The sequence below is a fragment of the Brienomyrus brachyistius genome, unplaced genomic scaffold (assembly GCF_023856365.1).
Source record: "Brienomyrus brachyistius isolate T26 unplaced genomic scaffold, BBRACH_0.4 scaffold76, whole genome shotgun sequence".
In the NCBI taxonomy this organism is placed as follows: domain Eukaryota; kingdom Metazoa; phylum Chordata; class Actinopteri; order Osteoglossiformes; family Mormyridae; genus Brienomyrus; species Brienomyrus brachyistius.
In genome coordinates, this window is record NW_026042351.1 from 165,068 (window position 1) to 189,628 (window position 24,561).

Here is a 24,561-nt window from a genome sequence, read left to right on the forward strand (position 1 = left end):
CATTAACCGACTCACAGGGATTCGCAATTGAGTTTGGAGGAACCAACCATTCGGCATAACAATTAGGTAATAAACATCATTAAATAATGATTAATTCAAATGTAATTAATTTCAAAACAGATTGGTGGAGATATTAAAATTTTCTTGAGCTAAATATTCCTACAATGGTGTCCCAGAGGGATCAGTGCTGGCCCACTACTGTACACTGTATATATTGGTCACATTATCAGAAATCATGGTGTTGGGTTTCATTGTTTTGCTGATGATACACAGTTATATATATATCTGTTAATCCGGATGATGCATCACAGCTCTCGGTTAGAAGACTGTCGACTACATATCCGGTGCTGGATGGCAAATAATTTCCATCCATCCATTTTCCAAACCGCTTATCCTACTGGGTCGCGGGGGGTCCGGAGCCTATCCCGGAAGCAATGGGCACGAGGCAGGGAACAACCCAGGATGGGGGGCCAGCCCATCGCAGGGCACATGCACACACCATTTACTCACACATGCACTCCTATGGGCAATTTAGTAACTCCAATTAGCCTCAGCATGTTTTTGGACTGTGGGGGGAAACCGGAGTACCCAGAGGAAACCCCACGACGACATGGGGAGAACATGCAAACTCCACACACATGTCACCCAGGCGGAGACTCGAACCCGGGTGTCAAATAATTTATTTATGTTAAAGACAGAAAAACAGAAGTACTGTTAACTGGTCCGAAGGCGGCTCAAAATAAGCTTGACAACCTCAACCTTGGTGGCCTTCCTACCCAACCTGACACAGTGGTCAGAGATCTTGTTGTTCTGGTTGATTCAGATTTATGTTTCGATGCTCACATAAAAAGCATCACTAAAGCTGTGTTCTATCATGTACGGAACCTCGCCAAGCTTCGGAAGATGCTCTCCTTTCATGAAGCGGAAACACTAACACCTTTATAACTTCCAGGCTGGATACTGTAATGCCTTCCTTTCTGGGTGTCCATCTGGATCCTTACATAAACTTCAGCTGGTACAAAAGGCAGCAGCCAGAGTTCTTACAAACACTAATAAATGTGATTATATTAGCCCTGTTCTATGCTCCCTTCATTGGCTTCCAGTTAAGTCTCAGATTAACTACAAAATACTGCTATTGATTTATAAAACACTGAATGGCCTTGCACCAGAATACCTTAGTAACCTGCTGGCCTTATACAACCCTCCTCGCTTTCTTACATTATAAAGAGCAGGATATCTGTTAGTACCCAGGGTAGAAAGAGCTACAGCAGGCTGCAGAGCTTTCTCTTATAGAGCTCTTCAGCTGTGGAATGGTCTTCCAGCGGATCTGCGGGATTCAGGCTGACTCTCAATATTCAAGTCTAGACTAAAAACACTCCTGTTTAGTTTAGCTTACAGAGACACTAGTTCTAGCTCTAGCTAACTGCTCACTCCCAGTCAGACCTATAGTGTGAGGTGTAGAGCTGGGTGGGGATCGGTGCCATTGGCTTTGGATAAACTGAACTGTCAGTCTGTCACTTTAGCTTCACACCCCCTTGTGGAATTGGAGTGCTGACATTCAGGGACTCCCCATGTCTGCGTTCCCACCTGCCTCTCCCTCCTACTTATGCTGCCATAGCCATATCTGCCAGAGCTTACATACTGCACTCACCTAACTGTTTGCACTGCCTCTACTCTCCCCTACTTTGGCTAACTGCACATTTTATTTCCCCTACTCACCCTGGGCTGTGCTGCCTGGAGACCCCAACCTACCCTGCTGCCTGCGACGTCTCCACTACCTGTGAGTCCTTCCGGCCTGCTCACCCTTCTGCCTGTGACATCTTCCCTGTTTACCCTGCTGCCGTACTACTGTTCTCCCTGCCATCTGAAGCAGCTCCAGCACTTGCCTGTCATCACCTCCCTGCCCCCCGCTTTGTGACTGAAATGTTAAGATTGGGATAATGTGAATTAGGACTTTGCCATCTTGATCATTTGACTTCCTCTGCTGCCCCCTGGAGGATGGGCTCCCCCTTTGTGTCTGGTTAGGGTTAGGGCTTCCTCTGCTGCCCCCTGGAGGATGGGCTCCCCCTTTCAGTCTGGTTAGGGTTAGGGCTTCCTCTGCTGCCCCCTGGAGGATGGGCTCCCCCTTTCAGTCTGGTTAGGGTTAGGGCTTCCTCTGCTGCCCCCTGGAGGATGGGCTCCCCCTTTCAGTCTGGTTAGGGTTAGGGCTTCTCTCTGCTGCTCCCTGGAGGATGGGCTCCCCCTTTGAGTCTGGTTAGGGTTAGGGCTTCCCCTGCTGCCCCCTGGAGGATGGGCTCCCCCTTTGACTCTGGTTCCTCCCAAGGATTCTTCTTTCTAGGGAGCTATTCCTTGCCACTGTCCCCCCTGACTTGCTCACTGGGGGCTTTGGGCAGGGATGCTGTAAAGTGCTTTGAGATGATGTAATGTTGTGAAAACACACTATACAAATAAAACTGAACTGAACTGAAATTGCATTCAGTGTTTGGTGGGGGGGGGGGGGGGACTCAAAATGAGATCTGAACCAGCAACCTTCCGCTCATTGACACAGAGTCCGAACCCAAAGAGTCACACACCACACCCAGTATTTACAGAAATGCTTCCTACAGCATCCAGAACTGAAACGAATATGAGTGGTTTTCCCACTATTAATGAAAACTGGACCATTCTGTATGATGCTGTATCTTTGGTTATTTGTTACACAAAGGATGATCGTGGAAATCTTGTCTTTTTTGTTTTTACTACATCACTACCTTCAGTTAATATAAACAAGTTTAAAAAGGAACCTTGTTGATAAAAGAGGGGAAATAAATTACATATATACATATTCATTTTATATTTTAAACAATGTTTATCTATGTCTGCCGGACTAGATGTGTCATCACATCCTCAGCCAGGTGCAGCTGAGGCCAGCAGAGGGCGCCAGTGAGCAGCCAGAGACAGCAGTCATACAGAAGCTCCCAACTCTGGGCTCCATCACATGAACACGCCTGCAGACAATAACACTCACATACCACTGATACACCCTGTGGATAAAGAGCCCTCACTGTTTCTATAGCAGGTTAGGATGCTGTGCCTGTGATCAGAAGGCAGACTAGATGGGAATGGAAACGTAGTAACAAACAAAAAGTGACATCACTACCTTCAGTCATTATAAAGTCTGTGGTCAGGATTAGCTACTGCTGTACAAACAGCTATAGCTGTGATTATCAGAATAAAACCCACTTATTAATCCATCCATTTTCCAAACCACTTATCCTACTGGGTCGCGGGGATCTGGAGCCTATCCTGGAAGCAACGGGCACGAGGCAGGGAACAACCCAGGATGGGGGGCCAGCCCATTGCAGGGCACACTCACACACCATTCTCTCACACATGCACACCTACGGGCAATTTAGTAACTCCAATTAGCCTCAGCATGTTTTTGGACTGTGGGGGGAAACTGGAGTACCTGGAGGAAACCCCACAATGACATGGGGAGCACATGCAAACTCCACACACATGTAACCCAGGCGGAGACTCGAACCCGGGTCCCAAAGGTGTGAGGCAACAGTGCTAACCACTGCACCACCGTACCGCCCACTTATTAATCAATGAGGAGAAATATATAATATATATTACACATTTCATACAATATTCATGTATTACTGCCAGACCAGACATGATTTCCCATCCCCACGTCACTTACAGAGCCGTCCTGGAGTTCTTGACCACAGGCAGCAGCCTGCAGTGCTCTTTATCTCGTCTGATGTATTTCTTCAGATCAAACACATCCAGCTCCTCATCTGACATCAGCATCACAAAGGCCAGAGCTGAGTACTGTGCAGGTGAGAGGTCATCTGCTGAAATGTTTCCTGAATTCAGGTATCTTTGTACTTCCTCTACTAGAGAATTGTCACCAAGTTCAGTCAGACAATGGAACAGGTTGATGGTCCTTTCTGGAGATAAATTCTCCTTTATTTTCTCCTTGATGTATTTGGTTATTTTGTTAATGTCATGTGATCTCTTTCTTCTCTGTCCCAGTAGCTTTTGTAACAGAGTCTTACTGGAGTCTGTTGAGAGGCCCAGGAGGAAGCGGAGGTAGAGGTCCAAGTGTCCATTCTTGCTCTCTAATGCCTGATCCACTGCAGTCTTCAGCAGGTCAGCTGATGAGTTTGACAGAAACACATATAAAGCAGCGAGATACTCCTGGATGCTCAGATGCACAAAGCAGTACACCTTCTCCTGGTACAACCCATACTCCTCTTTAAAGACTTCTGTGCACACTCCAGAGTAAACTGAAGTTTCAGTGACATCAATGCCATTCTCTGACAGATCTTGCTCATAAAATATGAGATTTCCTTTCTCAAGGTTGTCAAAAGCCAGTTTACCAAGTTTTAAAAGGAATTCCTTGCTGTATTCCTTAAGCTTAGTTTCTTGGTTTTTCATATACTTGTCATTTTTTAAACTTGTCTGAAAGATCAGGAAGTGTGTGTACATTTCAGTCAAAGTCCTTGGAATTTCTCCCCTGTCAGTCTCACTAAAAAGCCTCTTAAGCACAGTGGCTGAAATCCAGCAGAACACAGGTATGTGGCACATGATGAAGAGGCTCCTTGATGATTTCACATGTGTGATAATCCTGCTGGCCAGGCTCTGATCCCTAAATCTCCTCCTGAAATACTCCTCCTTCTGGGCATCACTGAACCCTCGTATCTCTGTCACCTGGTGGACACACTTAGCAGGTATCTGATTGGCTGCTGCTGGCCGGGAGGTTATCCAGAGGAGAGCGGATGGGAGCAGATTCCCCTTAATGAGGTTAGTCAACAGCACATCCAGTGACGTTTTCTTTGTTACATCAAACCAGCTCTCATTGTTCTGAAAATCGAGAGGAAGGCGACACTCATCCAGACCATCAAAGATGAACAAGATTTTGTACATAAACAGCTCAGTGGATTCAAGTGATTTCAGTTCTGGGACAAAGTGGAGAAGCAGTTCAATCAGACTGTATTCATCCTTAATCAAATTCAGGTCCCGGAAAGGAAGAGCAAATATGAAGTGAACATCCTGGTTCGCTTTTCCTTCCGCCCAGTCGAGAATAAATTTCTGCACAGAGACTGTTTTCCCGATACCTGCCACCCCTTTAGTGAGTACAGTTCTGATAGGTGTCTCACGCCCACATAAGGGTTTAAATATATCATTGCACTTGACTGTAGTATCTTCTGTTCGCCTTTTCTTGGATGCTGTTTCAATCTGTCTCACTTCATGTTCATCATTGACTGCTCCAGTCCCACCTTCAGTTATGTAGAGTTCTGTGTAAATCTCACTGAGAAGTGTTGGCTGTCCTTCCTTAGCTTTCCCTTCAAATACACACACAAATTGCTTCTTAAGTTTACCTTTGAATTCCTGTAGCATGAGCTGTCCTGAAAAGAAATGAGAGGAAAATGCACTAATTCTCACTGTGATCCTGACCAGTATGAGAGGAAGAATATTTACCAAAAACACACTTTTTTACACATACATATCCAGATATTTCCCTGTGACTGTGAATGTGAAACTGAAAGTTTTATCATGCGTATTTTACTGGAACACCGCATACAGGACCGTGAATAAGCCTTAGGCAGCCGAAGGAAATGTTTAAAGCCATTTATCTGGGTAGTAAGTGTATATCTGCTCAAAACCAAAAAACATACAAAACCCCTTTTCATTTCCCAAACCTCTCCTCAGGGGCACCACAGCCAGTCCATGTATTTGTTAAATTTCACCACCAGCTCACTTCATGAATTAATTAAATTAGTTTAAAACTCAGTGAGATATTGATCAGCTACATGAGGTGTGTTAGTGGTCAAGTGAAAAAATACAGGGATATACTGCACGATATATTAAGGTGATGTTGGGAGAGGTTCTGAAATGGCAAACACACTTTGACATACATATTATAGTACTTCTACACCAACATAAAGACCATTTAAACATCCTTTTCTTTGGCTGCCTAAGACGTTTAGACAATATTGTACATGTATATAATATTATAAAGTTCTTACTCTTGTCCAGCAGGTCAGCAAGATCATTTTGCTTCATGGTCCTCAGGATGTACAGTGTGATCTTCAGAGCTACTTCTCTAACACTGGTCTTCTGCATCTGACCATCACAGTCCAGGTCATTGTCCTCCTCCAGCTGAGGCTCAGAGCATTCTGGGTAATTCTGATCTAGGTACCTCACAAACGTCTTCAGCTCGTCCTTTAGGAACTTCATGGCTTTCTCCTCTAGTGACTAAAATAAACAGTCTCAGTTAATTATTCCTACTTACACCAAACCTTTTCAGAGTTTCACTTGTGAATCATAGTTTAAAACATATTTTCTTTAACACGATGAATTTCTTATTATACAGCTGTATAAAATATAAGCTAATTGACATAACAGCCAAGAAAATATATATCAGCAATAAATACAAACCTTCAATATGGATGATAAACCCGATTTATCATGTAGATCTGTACTGCAATCTTTCATTTGGTCTCTGTGAATTAGGCAGAAACATAAAGACCTCAATTCATCTACACAAATGTAACTGAAAGACTGAAAAGTTCCCCATTAAAATTGCTGTTACTGCGGATAAAGAATAACATTGTAATATATTACAACACCAATTCCAAAAAGTTGGGACATTGTGCAAATTGTAAATAAAAACAGAATGTAATGATATGGAAATCTCATAAACCTGTATTATATTCATAACAAAGTATAGAAAACACATCAGATGTTTAAACTGAGACATTTTGCTATTTCATGAAAAATATTGGCTCATTTTGAATTTCATGACAGCAACACGTCTCAAAAATGTTGGGACGGAGGCAATAGGTGGCTGGAAAAGTTAGTGGTACAAAAACCCAAAAGCTGGAGGAACAATTTGCAAATAATTATGTCAATTGGCAACAGGTGAGTAACATGACTGGGTATAAAAAGAGCATCTTAGAGTTGCAGTGTCTCTCTGAAGTAAAGATGGGCAGAGGGTCATAATCCCCCTAATACTGCACTGACAAATAGTGGAGCAATTTCAGAAAGAAGTTCCTCAGTATAAAACTGCAAAGAGGTTGAATATTTCATCATCTACAGCACATAATGTAATCAAATGATTCTGAGAATCTGGAGAAATCTCTGTGAAAAACCAGACTAGATGCCTGTGATATTTTGGCCCTTAGGCAGCACTGCATCACAAACAGGCATGATTCTGTAATGGAATCACTAAATAGGCTCAGGAATATTTCCCAAAAACATTGTCAGTGAACACAATTCGCGCTGCCATGCACAGATGCCAGTTAAAACTCTATCATCCAAAGAAGAAGCCGAATATGAAGATGATCCAGAATCACCGACGTCGTCTCTGGGCCAAAGCTCATTTAAAATGGACTGCGGCTGAGTGGAAAACTGTTCTGTGGTCAGTCGAATCTAAATTTGAGATTCTTTTTGGAAACCAGGGATACCGTGTCATCCGGACTAAAGAGGAGAAGGACCACCCAGCGTGTTATCAGCACTCAGTTCAAAAGACAGCATCTCTGATGGTGTGGGGGTGCATTAGTATATATGGCAGGGGCAGCCTGCATATCTGGAAAGGCACCATCGATGCTGAAAGGTATGTCCAGGTTCTAGAGCAACAGATGCTCCCATCCAGACGATGTCTCTTTCAGTGAAGACCTTGCATTTTCCCACATGACAATGCCAAACCACACACTGCATCAATTACAACATGATGGATTCGTAGAAGAAGGGTCCGGGTACTGAACTGGCCTGCCAGCGGTCCAGATCTTTCAAGCACTGAGAACATTTGGTGCTTCATAAAACTAAAAATATGACACAGAAGATCTAGGACAGTTGAGCAACTAGAATCCTGTATCAGACAAGAATGGGACAACATTCCTCTCCCAAAACTCAAGCAACTGACCTCCTCAGTCCCCAGATATTTACAGACTGTTGTTAAAAGAAGAGGAGATGCCACACAGTGGTAAACATGGCCTTGTCCCAACTTTTGTGAGATGTGTGTTTTTGCTGCGAAATTTAAAATTACCTTGTTTTTTTCCTTAAAATTATGCATTTTCTCAGTTTAAACATTTGATATTTGAGTTTTGTTATGAATAAAATATAGGTTTATGAAATTTCCATATCACTGCCTTCTGTTTTTATTTACAATTAGCAGAATGTCCCAACTTTTTTGGAATTGGGGTTGTAGTTTGGAAAGATGTATCTGCCATGTTAAGCGCCCCCCCCCCCCCCCAGAGTGAGCAAACAGCTGCCTATGCAACCGGCAAACAGTGAATCCCCCACGCTACCCTACCCCTCGATAAGGCTCTGCTTTGCTTATCAATGGAACCGCCTGCTCTGTGAGCGACTGGCCCACGGCCGCGCCGACCTGGCACTCGCGAGTGAGCAGGGAGCGTCAGACGGGGGGGGGGGGGGCGCCTATCAGCTTGTTGCCTGCATCACTGCCCCCCCTCCCGCTTCTGTACCAGCTGCTCCCCAGGCCCCCACTAGCCGCGGCGATATTGTTGCCTAAATATGATGAAAAATTAAACATCATCATCCTGCACCTGTTCTCTATCCCAGTGGACATAATGTGCATGATGTCATCAGCATGCGCCACTCCCTCTAGAATATTCTACTGTATTACAGAATACTAACCACTTCAGGGATCATCATTTGTCTGTCAGCCAGCAGCAGTGAGGGAAAACATACACACAGCTGTCCATGAAGTGCTGGTGATTCTGCCTCAAACCTTCAGAACGTTCTTATCCCATTAGGATGTGATGGGGATGTGCTGACCAGGGACAGGGGGAAGCGTGAGAGCGGGTGGGAAGGGGAGCGAGCAGTATGAGCGGAGGCAGGCCTCTCAGCTTACACCACCCAGCTGACCATGAACTCAAGTGCTGGTGATGCTGCCTCAAACCTTAACTGGCCCAGCTGTGCATGCAGGGCAGGCAGCTTGAGAGCTGACAGGGCCTGGTGGGGCTACGCGCTTTAGGAGTTCCGACTCATGCAGCCCCCTCCATCTGCTTAATCAGACCGGATGCTAGTGAACGTCAGCACAGCCAAAGTCGGAACACTCTGGGTCACTCTCCCTGGCCATAACGCTGTGGGCCAAGCCTTCTGGGGGGTGTTACATGAAGCAGGATTAAGGGAAAATCTGACTTATTTCGACAAGTCTGGCTCATTTAAGTGGGAATTCCTTTCCATCAACGTGTCTTAAATTAATCCCTGCTGAGCTACCATGGCAACTTATAGTAGGTGAGTGAACAAGGTTGATCCAGACCAGGTTAACTGACTGCTTAGTTAAGCGTTGTCTCAAAGAATGTCCAACGTGTAGGAACAGATTCCAAAAACATTGTACCGTCGGGCGAAATTCCGCGATCTCACTACTAATGTTGTGTAACAAATATAATAAAGCCTATAAAAAAAATAGGCGCAGGCGAGGCAGGGCGAGCCAGGGGGCAGGGCGGACGGGACCCCAGCCCTGCGTCTGTGTCCCCTCGCTTTACGGGACACAGACACGATGACCCCAGGTCGGGGTCGAGTTCGCCGGGGCGAGGGAGAAACAGTCACAAGTGCGATCCCCGAGGGGTCCCATTCCAGCTCCACCACCTCCGAAGAGGGAGGAGCCACGATGGAGTCCTCCGGGACCACCTCGGGGACTAGGGTGACAGGAACTGGGGCACGGTCAGGGACCGGAACAGGGTCAGCAGGGTGTGGGGGCGCCGGCCCGGGAGCTGCTGGAGCGCGGTCAGGACTTGGAGCGCGGTCAGGACTTGGAGCGCGGTCAGGACTTGGAGCGCGGTCAGGAACAGGAGCTGAAGTCTGGGGGGGCGCCTGCCCGGGAGCTGCAGGTGACTGCAGTGGGGGCGCCTGCCCGGGAGCTGCAGCAGGCGAAGGGGGCTGCGCATGCAGCGAAGGCGGCTGCACAGGCAGCGGCGTCCGCACGGGAGCGGGGTCCGCAGGCAGAGGCGGCAGCGAAGGCGGCTGCGCAGGCAGCGGCGGCAGCGAAGGCGGCTGCGCAGGCAGCGGCGGCCACACGGGAGCGGGGTCCGCCGGCAGCAACGGAGGGAGGTCCTCCGTACTGGCGATCGCCGGTCTCCTCCGTCTCCCTCGCTGGCGCCTGGCGGTGGCGGGAGGCGGCGCGACGTCCGTAAAAACGGACGGCGGAAGAAAGGCCTCCGGCTCCGGGTAAGGGTAGAGGAAGGGCTCCTCGTCCTCGTCCTCACTGGAGAGCCAGTACTTCCACGCGGGATCGGGGTCGCGTGTGGTCGGCCCCCGGGCTGGAGGTAGGGCGGGTACCTCCCTCTCGTCCTCCGTCGGGAGCCAAATCCTGGAGAGCGAGCAGGCGCCGAGACGGATCGTCCCCTGCGGGACTCTCCGTCTCCTCCGCTTCTTTTGGTCTGTCATTCTGTCACGATCGGGGTGCAGCAGACGGGCAATCGTGCGGGTAAGGAGGAATCAGGAAGCAGGCAGGCAGGATTAGGGACGAAAGGGAGTTTAATTAAAGGTTTTCGGGGAACAGGGAACATCGGACACTGACTGACATCAGACAAGGCTGGAAACAATCAGGGACGCACACGCGGGTAATCAGGGGGCGTGGCACACACGAGGAGCCGACGAGCCGGGTCATGACAAGGAGGACCTTTTATTAGAGGATGTAAATAACCCCAAGGTTTGACACGAGACTAATTAATGTTACAAAACATATTGAGTTGCGTATTGCATATTTTTAATATACATTTGTATTCTGTATTCATTTGTATACATTCATTTATGCTTATGTAGTTTTATTTAGTGGGACCCCTTTTTTTGAGGGACTTCCGTTTTTTTCAGTTACCAGAACATCGCTAAGCTAAGCGGAGAACGTGTTTGTCTTTTGCTTTATGATATTTTATAAATGGTTTAAGCCCCACCCCCCCCTGGTAAAGGCACAAGCTCTTACGTTGGCTACGTTTTTTTTTGGTAATTAATTTATTTTAAATACATCGTGAACCATCAGTCATGTCTTTTGGCCATAAATCCGGAGGGGAATGCTGCAGTAAGAGCTTTACCTTCGCCCGCCACAGTGCGCTGCTGACGGATTTTACGGTTACCTGGCTCAAGCTATTCAGAACAGCAAAGCCATTAACAGGCTCTCAATGCCAGAGCCTGCGATGTTTAATGGGGATCCAATTCATTTTATTGAATGTAAGGCATCCTTTATGTACTCATTCAGAGAACAGGTATCTCTTCAGCAGATAAGCTGTATTACCTTAAGAAATATATCAGTGGTCCTGCTCATAAATGTCTTGAGGGCACGTTCTACCAAAGTGATGATGAGGCATAAAAAGATGCTTGGAATAAGCTTAATCAGCGATACGGTCAGTGATACGGTCAGTGATACGGTCAGCGATACGGTCAATGATACGGTCAGTGATATGGTCAGTGATACGGTCAGCGATACGGTCAGCGATATGGTCAGTGATACGGTCAGCGATACGGTCAGCGATATGGTCAGCGTTACGGTCAGCCATACGGTCAGCGATATGGTCAGCCATACGGTTACCCATACGGTCAGCCATACGGTCATCCATACGGTCAGTGATACGGTCAGCCATACGGTCAGCGATAAGGTCAGCGATACGGTCAGCCATACGGTCAGTGATACGGTCAGCGATATGGTCAGTGATACGGTCAGCGATACGGTCAGCGATATGGTCAGCGATACGGTCAGCCATACGGTCAGCCATACGGTCAGCGATACGGTCAGCGATACGGTCAGTGATACGGTCAGCAATACGGTCAGCGATATGGTCAGCGATACGGTCAGCCATACGGTCAGCGATGCGGTCAGCGATACGGTCAGCCATACGGTCAGCGATGTGGTCAGCCATACGGTCAGCGATACGGTCAGCGATACGGTCAGCCATACGGTCAGCGATGCGGTCAGCCATACGGTCAGCCATACGGTCAGCGATACGGTCAGCCATACGGTCAGCGATGCGGTCAGCGATACGGTCAGCCATACGGTCAGCCATACGGTCAGCCATACAGTCAGCGATAAGGTCAGCGATACGGTCAGCCATACGGTCAGCGATACGGTCAACGATATGGTCAGTGATACGGTCAGCGATACGGTCAGCGATGCGGTCAGCGATACGGTCAGTGATACGGTCAGCCATACGGTCAGCCATACGGTCAGCCATGCGGTCAGCGATACGGTCAGCGATACGGTCAGCCATACAGTCAGCGATAAGGTCAGCCATACGGTCAGCCATACGGTCAGCGATACGGTCAGCCATACAGTCAGCGATAAGGTCAGCGATACGGTCAGCCATACAGTCAGCCACGCGGTCAGACATACGGTCAGCGATACGGTCAGCCATACAGTCAGCGATACGGTCAGCCATACGGTCAGCCACGCGGTCAGACATACGGTCAGCGATACGGTCAGCAATGCGGTCAGCCATACGGTCAGCCACGCGGTCAGACATACGGTCAGCGATACGGTCAGCAATGCGGTCAGCCATACGGTCAGCCATGCGGTCAGCCATACAGTCAGCGATAAGGTCAGCAATGCGGTCAGCCATACGGTCAGCCACGCGGTCAGCCATACGGTCAGCCATACGGTCAGCGATACGGTCAGTGATACAGTCAGCCATATGGTCAGCGATACGGTCAGCGATACGATCAGTGATACGGTCAACCATACGGTCAGCCACGTGGTCAGATATACGGTCAGCGATACGGTCAGCAATGCGGTCAGCCATATGGTCAGCCACGCGGTCAGCCATACGGTCAGCCATACGGTCAGCGATACGGTCAGTGATACAGTCAGCCATACGGTCAGCCATACGGTCAGCCATACGGTCAGCGATACGATCAGTGATACGGTCAGCCATACGGTCAGCCATACAGTCAGCGATAAGGTCAGCGATACGGTCAGCCATACGGTCAGCGATACGGTCAGCGATATGGTCAGTGATACGGTCAGTGATACGGTCAGCGATACAGTCAGCCATGCGGTCAGCCATACGGTCAGCGATATGGTCAGCCATACGGTCAGCCATACGGTCAGCGATACGGTCAGCCATATGGTCAGCGATACGGTCAGCCATACGGTCAGTGATACGGTCAGCGATATGGTCAGCCATACGGTCAGCCACACGGTCAGCCATACGGTCAGCCATACGGTCAGCCATACGGTCAGCCATTCATCATCCAAAGGACATTTCCGGAGAGGCTCTCAAAATGGCCACAAATACGGTCCAAAGATGCCGAAGGGTTACAGACATTTTCTGATTTTTAAATGCCTGTTTGCAAACTATGCCTCATGCAAAGGGCCTAGACATACTGAGTGACTGTGGGGAAAGTCAAACATTAATTTAGAAGCTACCTGACTGGGTAGCATTGCGCTGGAATCGTCGGGTTACGGTAGCCCTCATGGAAGGTGGCGAATTCCCATCTTTCCAAGACTTTGCCAAATTCATATGTAGCTCCCACAAAGGCGACCACCATACCAAGGCTAGCATTATCAGCGGCAGTAGTCTCAGTTACAGTCAGCAATATGCTTAGAGAAGAGCTTAGCTATTCGAATGTGGCAGACTCCAAACTACTCAAAAGTAGTTCTGGGCAATATAAATAATGATGCATGACTCTTTCACACGTTTGTAGCCAATAGGGTTCAGACAATTCGCCACAGTACAAATCCTCAACAATGGCTTTATGTCTCAACAGAAGAGAATCCATTAGACACTGCCTCTAGAGGGAAAACCATAAATGAGTTGTTTTCCTCAAATTGGTTTAGTGCTTCTGTGTTCCTCTGGAAACAGGAAATATCGATAATAACAGATGTAGTATTGGAACCTCTCATAGGTGATCCAGAGGTGTGAAGAACTGGAACACTGCATACAGGGGTGTAGTGCTGCTGACCGCTTGTCCGAGTTCTCATCATGGTTGCAGGCTACTAAGGCCATTTCATGCCTTTTGTGAGGAGTTAAAGGAAAAATAAATGGACTCGCTAATGTAAGTGCATTGGAAAGTGCAGGGCGTGTCATCGTCAAACACCTCCGAAAGCAGGTGTACAAGCAAGAAATACAGTTACTGAAGAAGGGAAGTCGGTTGCCAGATCATCCCAAGTCGATCATCCTTCTACAACTTACTCAGACACCCAGTGATCTTATCAAAAAACCATCATGTGACTAAGCTGATAATTAGTCATTATTATGAAAGAGTAAAACATCAAGGCGAGGGCTTTACCATCAATGAAATCAGATCCAATGGCTATTGGACTCCTGGAATAAGCAGAGCAGTTGCATCTTTTATCCGGCAGTGTGTCACTTGCCAGAGACTCAGAAGACCTCCAGAAGGTCAAAGGATGAGTGACCTTCCAAAGGAAGGTGTAGAGCCCTCCCCACCTTTCTCATAGTGTGGCATGGACTGTTTGGTCCCTTTACCACTAGAGAGGGAAGAAAGCAGCATAAAAGATATGGTTTGCTTTTCACTTGTTTCTGCTCATGAGCGATCCATAGTGAAATGTTAGAGGATATGTCCACTGATGCCTTTATAAATGGTCTGAGATGTTTCATTGCAGTTCGTGGTGCTGTTAGACAAATCCAATGTGATCAAGGCACCAACTTTGTGGGGGCAAAGAACGAATTGAACAAAGCTTTACAAGAACTTGACACTCCCAGACTCACCACCTTTCTATCCGAAAAACATTGTGATTTTGTTTTCAACGCACCTCACTCCTGTCACGCCGGAGGTGTGTGGGAGAGCCAGATAAGGACCATAAGGAGTGTGTTGGACTCCACATTATCATTGGCCTCTTGCAGACTCAACGGTACTTCTCTGTGAACGTTGTTTTATGAAGTCATGGCTATAGTCAACAGTCGCCCACTTACTGTGGACAACCTGTACAACCCTGATAGTATGGAACCACTCACAGCCAATCATCTACTTACAATGAAGTCCAACATGGCTCCACCTCCACCAGGGAAGTGTGTTAGGGAGGACCTTCATGGACAAAGGAGATGGCGCAGAGTACAGTATCTGACGGAACAATTTTTGAGTCACTGGAAAGGGAGTATCTCCACATTATTATTGCAAGACAGCGTTGGCACACACCGAAGAGAAATGTACAAGCGGGAGATACAGTGATGCTTGTGGATGACTTGTTACCCAGATGTGAAAGGAAACTGGGACGGATTTCAGAGACTGTCACTGATGAAGATGGACTGGTAAGAAAGGGTAAAATATGTATAGGAGATAAGAGACTTAAGGAGAAAGGGGAACGCCTTGGTAAGCTGTCAGTGCTAGAACGTCCAGTGCAGAGGTTAGTCTTGTTATGAGAAGCTACTTAAGTACATTTCACTGATGTTTATGCTTTATTTTCCAAATGATACAGATTTGAAAATTATTTGTGTTTGTGGGTATTGCTTGGAACACACATAATTTTGGTGGGAGTGTAAATAACCCCAAGGTTTGACATGAGACTAATTAATGTTACAAAACATATTGAGTTGCGTATTGCATATTTTTTAATATACGTTTGTATTCTGTATTCATTTGTATACATTCATTTATGCTTATGTAGTTTTATTTAGTGGGACCCCTTTTTTTGAGGGACTTCCGTTTTTTTCGGCTACCAGAACATCGTTAAGCTAAGCTAAGCGGAGAACGTGTTTGTCTTTGCTTTATGATATTTTGTAAATGGTTTAAACCCCCCACTGGTAAATGCACAAGCTCTTACGTTGGCTACGTTTTTTTTTGGTAATTAATTTATTTTAAATAAATCGTGAACCATCAGTCAAGTCTTTCGGCCATCAATCCGAGGGGAATGCTACAGAGGAGTATGATGAATTCAAAGATTTAGTATCTACTAAAGGAAACACATCAAAAGCGACCCAAAACAGAAAAGACGGCTGGCAAAAAGTGTCCGACAAGTTAAATGTGTAAGTAGTTTTTAGTTATTGTATTTATCGCTTGAATGTATTACTACGGTTCCAGTGTTTCATCATTCTTTTATTGTCATAATTACAGATAAAATACAATCAAGTTAAAGTACAAACATGACATTTCATACATGTTTGTATGTATGAGTTTGTGTATGTATGTATGTGTTTGTTGATTTTACGTATATGAATGGTGAGGCCATGATTGAACCCATTTCCATGCACGGACACTATTAAGTCTGTGAGCTAATCCCTGTTTATGCAGAACAAACCTGCATCCGAGCAGGTTTGAGGATTTGGATGTGCTGCTATGACAACACATCCAGCAAGACTTTCGAAAAACCGTGCCAAGTGCCCCAGGCGGCTGGCGTGTGCCAAGTGCCCTATGGCCTGACTATAGACCCAGAGAGACATGCATGCTAGTGGGCTGTAACACTGTTACCTCTCAGGGCTCTTTCTCTTACACCCCACAGGGGGGCGCATTTCATGGCTTGCACTATAAATGTTGTGACTCACAGCTTCTAAAGTCCTGAGGCCCCAGGGCACTGGCCCCACTGGCCCGGTCCATAACCCAGCCGAGGCTCCAGGGGGCGCTATCTTGGGGCACCTTCAGCCACCGGCTCATTCCCCCACTGTGAGCTAAGAAGCGCTACTGGGGATCTTTCCTGCCTGCTGCCGTTAGACCCCACAATGCCTGCTGTCGATGTGCAGCCCCCACAGCCAGCCTTAACGTCCCATTTTTAATGTGGTAAAAGCTGCTCTCTGTTTTTAATCATATAAATAACATAACACTTTGCTGCTGAACACAAGAAAATTTCCCCTCTTGGATCAACAAATAATCTTATTTTATACTCAGGGGATGAGAACCACTATAGTGTCACATTAATTATGATCTGAATCAGCAAGTATTTAAATGTCACCTTTGGCAAAGAAACCAATAGTCTTCCTCTTTTTTTGTCTGATGATAATAGTTTATTGTTTAAGCCACACAGTTTGACTAAACATGTTAAACTAAAGCCTTCATCTGAATATGATCTAATGAGTTCATGAGAGTGAAATTATTTGTTATCAAAACAGAAACATCCATCTCACGAGACGACAATCTATTGTCGAGTCATTCTTTAATGGACATGCAGGGGGGTAACAGGCAAACCAGTTTTTTCCAGCTCTGTGCTGAGGACTGAAATTTAAAATCCACTTTGCGATTAAATAACTTCCAATTCCGGCTCGCAGAAAGTCAGGTTTTACAGTAATCCTCATCCATTTACCTCAGATGTTATTTATATAGAATACAGACAAAACTTTTGTTTAAATTCTCAAGGTGATGGAATCTGTTAAAGGTAAAAATTGGTGCATTCATAATAAATATGTTATTTCCTCATAGCTTGTATGTGTCTCTGTGCCATTTGACTGAGAGTCTGAATGTCATTAACAGTGTTTGTTTAAATGCACATTTACCTTTGATCTGTAGGAAAAGGTCCCTCTCTGAAGGCGAGTGGGGGCTCCATTGACCAGTCACTCTTCAGGGAAACACAGCTGGGTACAGGGGAGTCTGCTCTCTTCATCAGGACACTGTGGGCAGCGAGAGGAAACAAACCCTCATGGTATAAATATAATTCATACAATGGGGACGACATCACACTGCTGTTTATCCTTCTGCTCTGCCTTCATGTACTTTGATATGCTGTGAAGCTCTTGATGTAAGCAGACTTATTTACAGTCAGCTTTTAAGGAAATTATCTCATCTAAAATTTAAATATTATATGAAACTTTTAGTATGACCGTTAAAAACCTCCATAACTACACTTGACTTATGTTCCTTTTTACCTGTTTATATATTTTTGTTTGTTTGTTTAGTTTTGTTATGTGGCCATTTTGTATAGGAGGGATGGTCTGTGACTCGCCTCTAGTATAAAAGAACTGGCTGATTGTGGAAGAAGACGGCGAAGACAGAAGATGGCGAGGTCTTTTTATTAAGCTACACATATTAAAGTGCTGCCCACTGACCAGCCCTAGCTAGGAGCCCAGTTTACTTTTATGTTATGGCCTGACTATAGACCCAGAGAGACATGCATGCTAGTGGGCTGTAACACTGTTACCTCTCAGGGCTCTTTCTGTTACACCCCACAGGGGGGCGCATTTCAGAAGCAGATCCATCCATTTCTATGCTGATCCAGACCAGATGATTCCTGCTGGGGCCTCTGTGAACATGAGGGGTAAGTAGATATATAGATAAATACACAATATCGAGGACTCAGCATTTTTACATCAAACTGATGAATTGTGTCTTCATTCTGTTATGTTCCATGTGTAGAATTACACATAGTAAAGAGGTTTAATGCAAACTTTCAATGCCACATTTTTTATAAATAATTATATGTATCAACATCCTCTCCTGGAGCTGACACCTTATCGTAGTGGAGGGGTTTGCGTGTTCCAGTGATCCCAGGAGCTAAGCTGCCCAGGGCTTTATGCCCCTGGTAGGGTCACCCAAGGCAAACAGGTCCTGGGTGAGGAACCAGACGAACTGCGGCTCATTAGACCCCTTATGATGAGGAAAAACATAGATTCACGTTTTCCCTCGCCCGGATGTGGGTCACCGGGCCCTCCCTTCCCCCCCCACAGACAGGCCTGCACCCATGGGCGGAGATGTTGGCTCTAGGGAGATGGAATATCACCTCTCTGGTGGAGAAGAAGCCTGAGCTGGTGTGTGAGGTTGTGAGGTTCTGACTAGACTTTTATGGATGGAATTTCTAGGCACAGCCAGGACACTGAGGGTTTGGTGACCTCAGGATTGGGTCTCTGCTTTTTGCAGATGATGTGGTTCAGTTGACTTCACTGAACTGTGACCTTCGGTTCTCACTGGAGCAGTTCGCAGCCAAGTGTGAAGCAGCTGGGATGAGGATCAGTACCTCTAAATCCGAGACCATGGTCCTCAGCCGGAAAAGGGTGGAGTGTTCTCTGGGTCGGGGAGGAGGTACTTCTCCAAGTGGAGGAGATTAAGTATCTTGGGGGCTTGTTCATGAGTGTGGGAAGGATGGAGCGGAAGATCGACAGGCAGATCAGTGCAGAGTTAGCAGTGATGTGGGCCCTGCATCGGTCCGTCATGGTGAAGAAGGAGTTGAACCAAAAGGCAAAGCTCTCAATTTACCAGTCAATTTACTTTCCTACCCTCACCTGTGGTCATGAGCTATGGGTAGTGACTGAAAGAACGAGATCGCGAATACAAGTGGCTGAAATGGGTTTCCTCCGCAGGGTGGCTGGGCTCTCCCTTAGAGATAGGGTGAGGAGCTCGGTCATTCGGGAGGGACTCAGAGTAGAGCTGCTGCTTCTCCGCAGGGTGACTGGGCTCTCCCTTGGAGACAGGGTGAGGAGCTCGGTCATTCGGGAGGGACTCAGAGTAGAGCTGCTGCTTCTCCGCAGGGTGGCTGGGCTCTCCCTTGGAGACAGGGTGAGGAGCTCAGTCATTCGGGGGGGACTCAGAGTAGAGCCGCTGCTCCTCCGCATTGAGAGATGACTGCAGTGGGTGCATGTATACAGCAGTGATATTCCAGCAGACCTGGGGAGGGCAGATGTACTTAAACAAAGTACATCTACACAGTACAGTACAAAAACCACGACCTCCATCACACCTATCACCCCCTACCCTCCCCCCTGGAACTCAGAATACACAAAGCAGATGTGAGCCGGCTGTTCCAGAAATCCAAGAAGCCCCCAGACCAGACGGTGTCTCCCCCTCCTGCCTCAGAACCTGTGCTGATCAGCTGGCTCCCATCTTCACCCGCATCTTCAATAGATCCCTGGAGCTGTGTGAAGTTCCCTCCTGCTTCAAACGCTCCACCATTATCCCGTCCCCAAGAAACCCACCATCACAGGACTGAATGATTACAGACTTGTCGCCTTGACGTCTGTGGTCATGAAATCCTTTGAACGTCTGGTTTTAGCCCATCTGAAGGACATTACAGGACACCAGCTGGACCCCCTGCAGTTTGCCTACCGGGCAAACAGGTTGGTGGATGATGCAGTGAATATGGGGCTGCATTATATACTGCAACATCTCAACCGTCCAGGAACTTATGCCAGGATCCTGTTTGTGGACTTTAGTTCGGCTTTCGACACCACTGTGCCTAATCTCCTCTCCTCCAAACTCTCCCAGCTCAACGTGTCACCAGCTACCTGCCAGTGGATCACCAGCTTCCTGACAGAGAGGAAGCAGCAGGTAAGGCTGGGGGGTCACTTCTGAAACACGGTCCCTCAGTATCGGTGCCCCTGAAGGATGTGTCCTCTCCCCACTGCTCTTCTCCCTCTACACCAATGACTGCACCTCCAGGAACTCAGCTGTAAAACTCCTGAAGTTTGCAGACGACACCATCATTGGACTCATGCAGGATGGTGATGAGTCTGCATACCGGCAGGAAGTTGAGCGGCTGGTACTCTGGTGCAGTCAGTACAACCTGGAGCTGAACACGCACAAGACTGTAGAGATGACAGTGGACTTCAGGAGACGTCCGTCATCACTGCTCCCCCTCACCATATCAGACAGCCCGGTGTCTACTGTGGAGTTCTTCAAGTTCCTGGGTACCACCATCTCCCAGGACCTGAAGTGGGAGACCAACATCTCCTCCATCCTCAAAAAGGCCCAGCAGAGGATGTACTTCCTGAGACAACTGAGGAAGTACAGTCTTCCACAGGAGCTGCTGATCCAGTTCTACACTGCAGTCACTGAGTCTGTCCTCTGCTCCTCCATCACAGTCTGGTATGGAGCAGCCACCAAACAGGACAGGAAGAGACTGCAGCGGACCGTACGGACAGCAGAAAAGATCATAGGCGCCCCCCTGCCCTCCATCACAGTCTGGTATGGAGCAGCCACCAAACAGGACAGGAAGAGACTGCAGCGGACCGTACGGACAGCAGAAAGATCATCGGTGCCCCCCTGCCCTCCATCACAGTCTGGTATGGAGCAGCCACCAAACAGGACAGGAAGAGACTGCAGCGGACCGTACGGACAGCAGAAAGATCATCGGTGCCCCCCTGCCCTCCGTCCAGGACCTGTCTCTCTCAAGATCCAGGGAAATGGCAGGAAAATCATCACAGATCCCACACACCCTGGACACAGACTTTCTGACCTGCTGCCCTCTGGCAGACGATATAGAAGCCTGCAGACCAGGACACCCGACACAGGAACAGCTTCTCTCCCCTCGCCATCTCCCTCCTAAACAGCTGATCTGTCACACTGCTAAACACCTACAGCACTGCAACTGCACTCCTGATTCTGATTCTGACAAAGGCTGATTTCCAAGGGACCTAAAAGTATGACAAGTTCGGGAATAGAATTCAATGCTTTATTTCCAGTAGGATGTGTATGTTTGTAACATTACAAAGTGTTTTTATAAAAATGAATTTTATCATAATTTGAAAACCATATCAAACACTGTACAGCAGGGGTCTCCATCTCCGGTCCTGCAGAGCTACTGTCCAGTAAGTGTTTCTATCCTACTGGCTATTTACCTGAGAACAGGTGTGACTCATCAGAAGCCAAGAAGTCACGTGATCTCGTACAGGACGACCGCTTAGAGTCTTGCTCAGCTCCCAACTATTTAATTTCTCCACCATTTAACCCCCCAAATCACTATTACAATATACTTTAACCTTGTCGAAGTTACAGAGATTTTCCATTTTTTTCCTCAACTCGTTCTCACACTGATAAGAAAAAAAAATGAAAATTGGTTTGACGAGTATTCGCTAGTCAGTAAGACGATGACTCCCATTCTAGTGCGGGAGGTGCCGATTCTGTACTGGACCGAATTTTGGCTCGTATCGATGGTATTGAAAAATCCCAAGACGCCTTGGACGATATAAAATCATCAATCTCCTCCATTGAGAGATCTCTTTCTAACTTATTACTGTTAATGATTTGTTGTGATTGTTCGGCTCCACTACTCTTGGCAGAGTGCCCCCGCCCCCAGTAGACATACGAGTAGAATATGAGGTGATTGAGGTATGGATTGATTCTGATCGTATATGGACTAATCATCCGGAGATTCAAATACGTCGTCCTTGACTCACCCATAATATTATTGTGCTATGGTTGAACTGCACAAACATGTTTTTCATTGTTCACGTATATAACTTGTTTTTCACGAATAACTTCTCACGGAAAGAGTTGGAAAACCTGTCTTGGCTTGTCTTTCACTGGGGAAAGGGACGCTTACCTTGCTTCTCCCAGGGGAAAAGGAGAAACTTTGCTCAAAATGCTTCGTTACCACAAGCGCAAACCCGCCGTCTGTGTAAAAGTGAAGTTTGTGTCTCTAAAATCACACCGTGTGTTTATTTTCCGGTACAATGTGTGACCCCCTCCCCCTCCGTATTTACTCCGCTCGGTGTCCGCGATGTGTAATTCATTCCTGCTTGATGGCTCTGCTGCGCCCTTTTCGGGACTGATAAAGAGCTCACACTTATACACACACACACACAACACAATTAACCCCGTGTGTGTGTAATACATACATACACCACCTTCTGTCATTCAGCTGCGCTGTGGGTTGCGTTTGACTTAATCTTTACCGATTATTAAAATCAGACTTGCGTACTATTTGCATTAAACAATTTAAATACGACTGCAAAGCCAGTCAATTAATCAGAACATTTCAGATTGGAGAACACAGAACAGATCCGTGGTAAAACCTTTGATTTAATAAAATGTTAAGCCTTATGTTTAGTTGCATATTAATCCCCAACACTTTAAAAAAGAAAAACTTAATATAGCTTCAAAATATTACAATGTTTACGCAGCACAGTATATTAGGCGAACTCATGGCTGAGCGTACTGTAAGTAATTAAATATTATTGATGTTAATTCGGAAACTCTTCTGATACACGTACAGTAACCTACTGTGCTGTACGGACGTATATTTAATGCTTAATTATATTGAACACTCAAATTTCTCATTACATTTGGAATAAGAAGCCACGGATTAAGTATTCTGTTCTCACCAGACCGAAAAACCGTGACATTGTCTCTTTTTGCCAAATCTGCCGTTTTATTTTAAATCCCGCTATATATGTAGGCTGTGTAAAACATATGCATTTTATTATTATAGTCTTACCTTGAAACATAGAATATCTTTAAATTATTCCAGAATCTTGATAAAGTATTTCTTGACAAACTTTCGACTCTGCCTTTAAAATCTCGACACTTAATTTCACTTTCGTTTACAGGCAGGAAATGATCAGCTCCGTTTCATGCAAAAAATGAACACGGACTCTGCGGCACATCGTAGGGTTTTGGGGGGATATTATCTATGTGACTTAATTAGTAACAATAACCGTAATTCGATTATAACGCACATTCAGGAGGATCGTGCATGTAAAAAGCGGTACTGCAGTAACACTTAACAGTGGCGATTTGAGAAATTTAGAAATGGAGGGATCAAACCGATTTGGGGGTGGTGGACCGTCAAAGACAACTTTGTCATTTTATAATTTCATCAAAATATATTAATTGGTGCAGCAAAGTAAAAGTCAAACTAAACAATTGAATCACACTTTTTTATTTCCAATGCTCAACAAGTACAGATAACATTTTAGACAGATTAAACAAAACAAGAACAGATATTCATAAAGAGTTATTACAAAGTAAAAGATTACCATCTCAATACCAAATATGACAGAACATTTTAGCACTATATCTATACATCAGGTAAAAAAGGGATCAACTCAGGATACAGTTCTGATTGTTTTTTTTTTTTTTTTTAGACTTTCTGATTAGATTAATATAATTTATTAGGTCTAATTTGGGAACAGGGGAAAATAGGTTGGATTTATTGTATTTACATTTACGAATATAAAATAGTATTAAATTTATCTGCATTGTCACGCTCGTGCCACGCCCCCCTCGTTAACGTCGGGGTTCCACGTGAGGTTGTTTCTTGTTGTTTCATTCAGTCCTGTGTATTTAAGTCCAAGTCAGAGTACGTATCCCCAGTTCCGTCATTGACGTCGTGCTCCGTGTTTCGCCTGGTCTGTTTGTTCTACCTAATAAGCCGGAGTTCCTGATTCTCCGCTCCCTGCTCGCCCGACGGCGATCGTGACATGTATTCTTCCAGTCACAAAAAACCCGCTAAAAAAACACATTTACAAGAAAACTGAAAATTATAACATACATTTGTTTGTATCATGTTAAGCATATCAGAGCATAATTTTTCAACAAAAGGGCAAGACCAAAATAAACGAACATTAGTTTTGCAGTCACATTCACAGAAAGAACAGCTAGATTGAAAATATTTGGACGGATAAACTTTGTGTCAATTTAAAGGTGACTTCTACTTTGTTGATAAAAACTTAAAAGGTAAAGTCCACACCTTTTTCCAAGGTATATTATCCACTATGCCATTCCAGTATGAAACATGTGGAACGGAGGTGTAGTTTTGGGTAAAGAATGTCCTGATTTTTTTTTTATTATTTCTTGAAGAGCATGTATAGAAAAACACACCTTACCAACAGCAGATTCAACAGGATCCATAGATGGAACAGTCGGATTTCCCCAATGATGCAGGTTTGTGACTCGGCTAAACTGGGCACCAGGTATAAGAAACGGCTCACAACAGAAGTCTAGCAATAAGCCTTTATTACC

The 24,561-nt window shown here is 46.0% G+C and overlaps 1 protein-coding gene across 1 annotated transcript; it reads right to left on the reverse strand.

Annotated features, from left to right (window-relative positions):
• Positions 1 to 2,765: 2,765 nt before the first annotated feature.
• LOC125726783 (NLR family CARD domain-containing protein 3-like) lies at positions 2,766 to 23,159 on the reverse strand. Its single transcript, XM_049003274.1, has 7 exons — positions 23,036 to 23,159; positions 18,029 to 18,130; positions 17,388 to 17,501; positions 6,430 to 6,493; positions 6,018 to 6,246; positions 3,686 to 5,396; positions 2,766 to 3,091 (listed from the first exon to the last, which is right to left on the reverse strand). The coding sequence occupies exons 2-7, from the start codon at positions 18,088 to 18,090 to the stop codon at positions 3,004 to 3,006; spliced, it is 2,268 nt and encodes a 755-aa protein (XP_048859231.1). The 5' UTR covers positions 18,091 to 18,130; positions 23,036 to 23,159; the 3' UTR covers positions 2,766 to 3,003.
• Positions 23,160 to 24,561: the final 1,402 nt, after the last annotated feature.

Bases quoted from the DNA above. Each gene is read 5' to 3' on its own strand.
- LOC125726783 (XM_049003274.1), bottom strand. From the start codon at position 18,090: ATGGATGGATCTGCTTCTGAAATGCGCCCCCCTGTGGGGTGTAACAGA. The intron at 6,494-17,387 runs GTAAATGTGCAT...CCTAATTCACAG, and splicing joins CCTTTTCCTACAGATCAAAG to AGACCAAATGAAAGATTGCA. The intron at 3,092-3,685 runs GTAAGTGACGTG...ATTCCCATCTAG, and splicing joins AAGAACTCCAGGACGGCTCT to TCTGCCTTCTGATCACAGGC.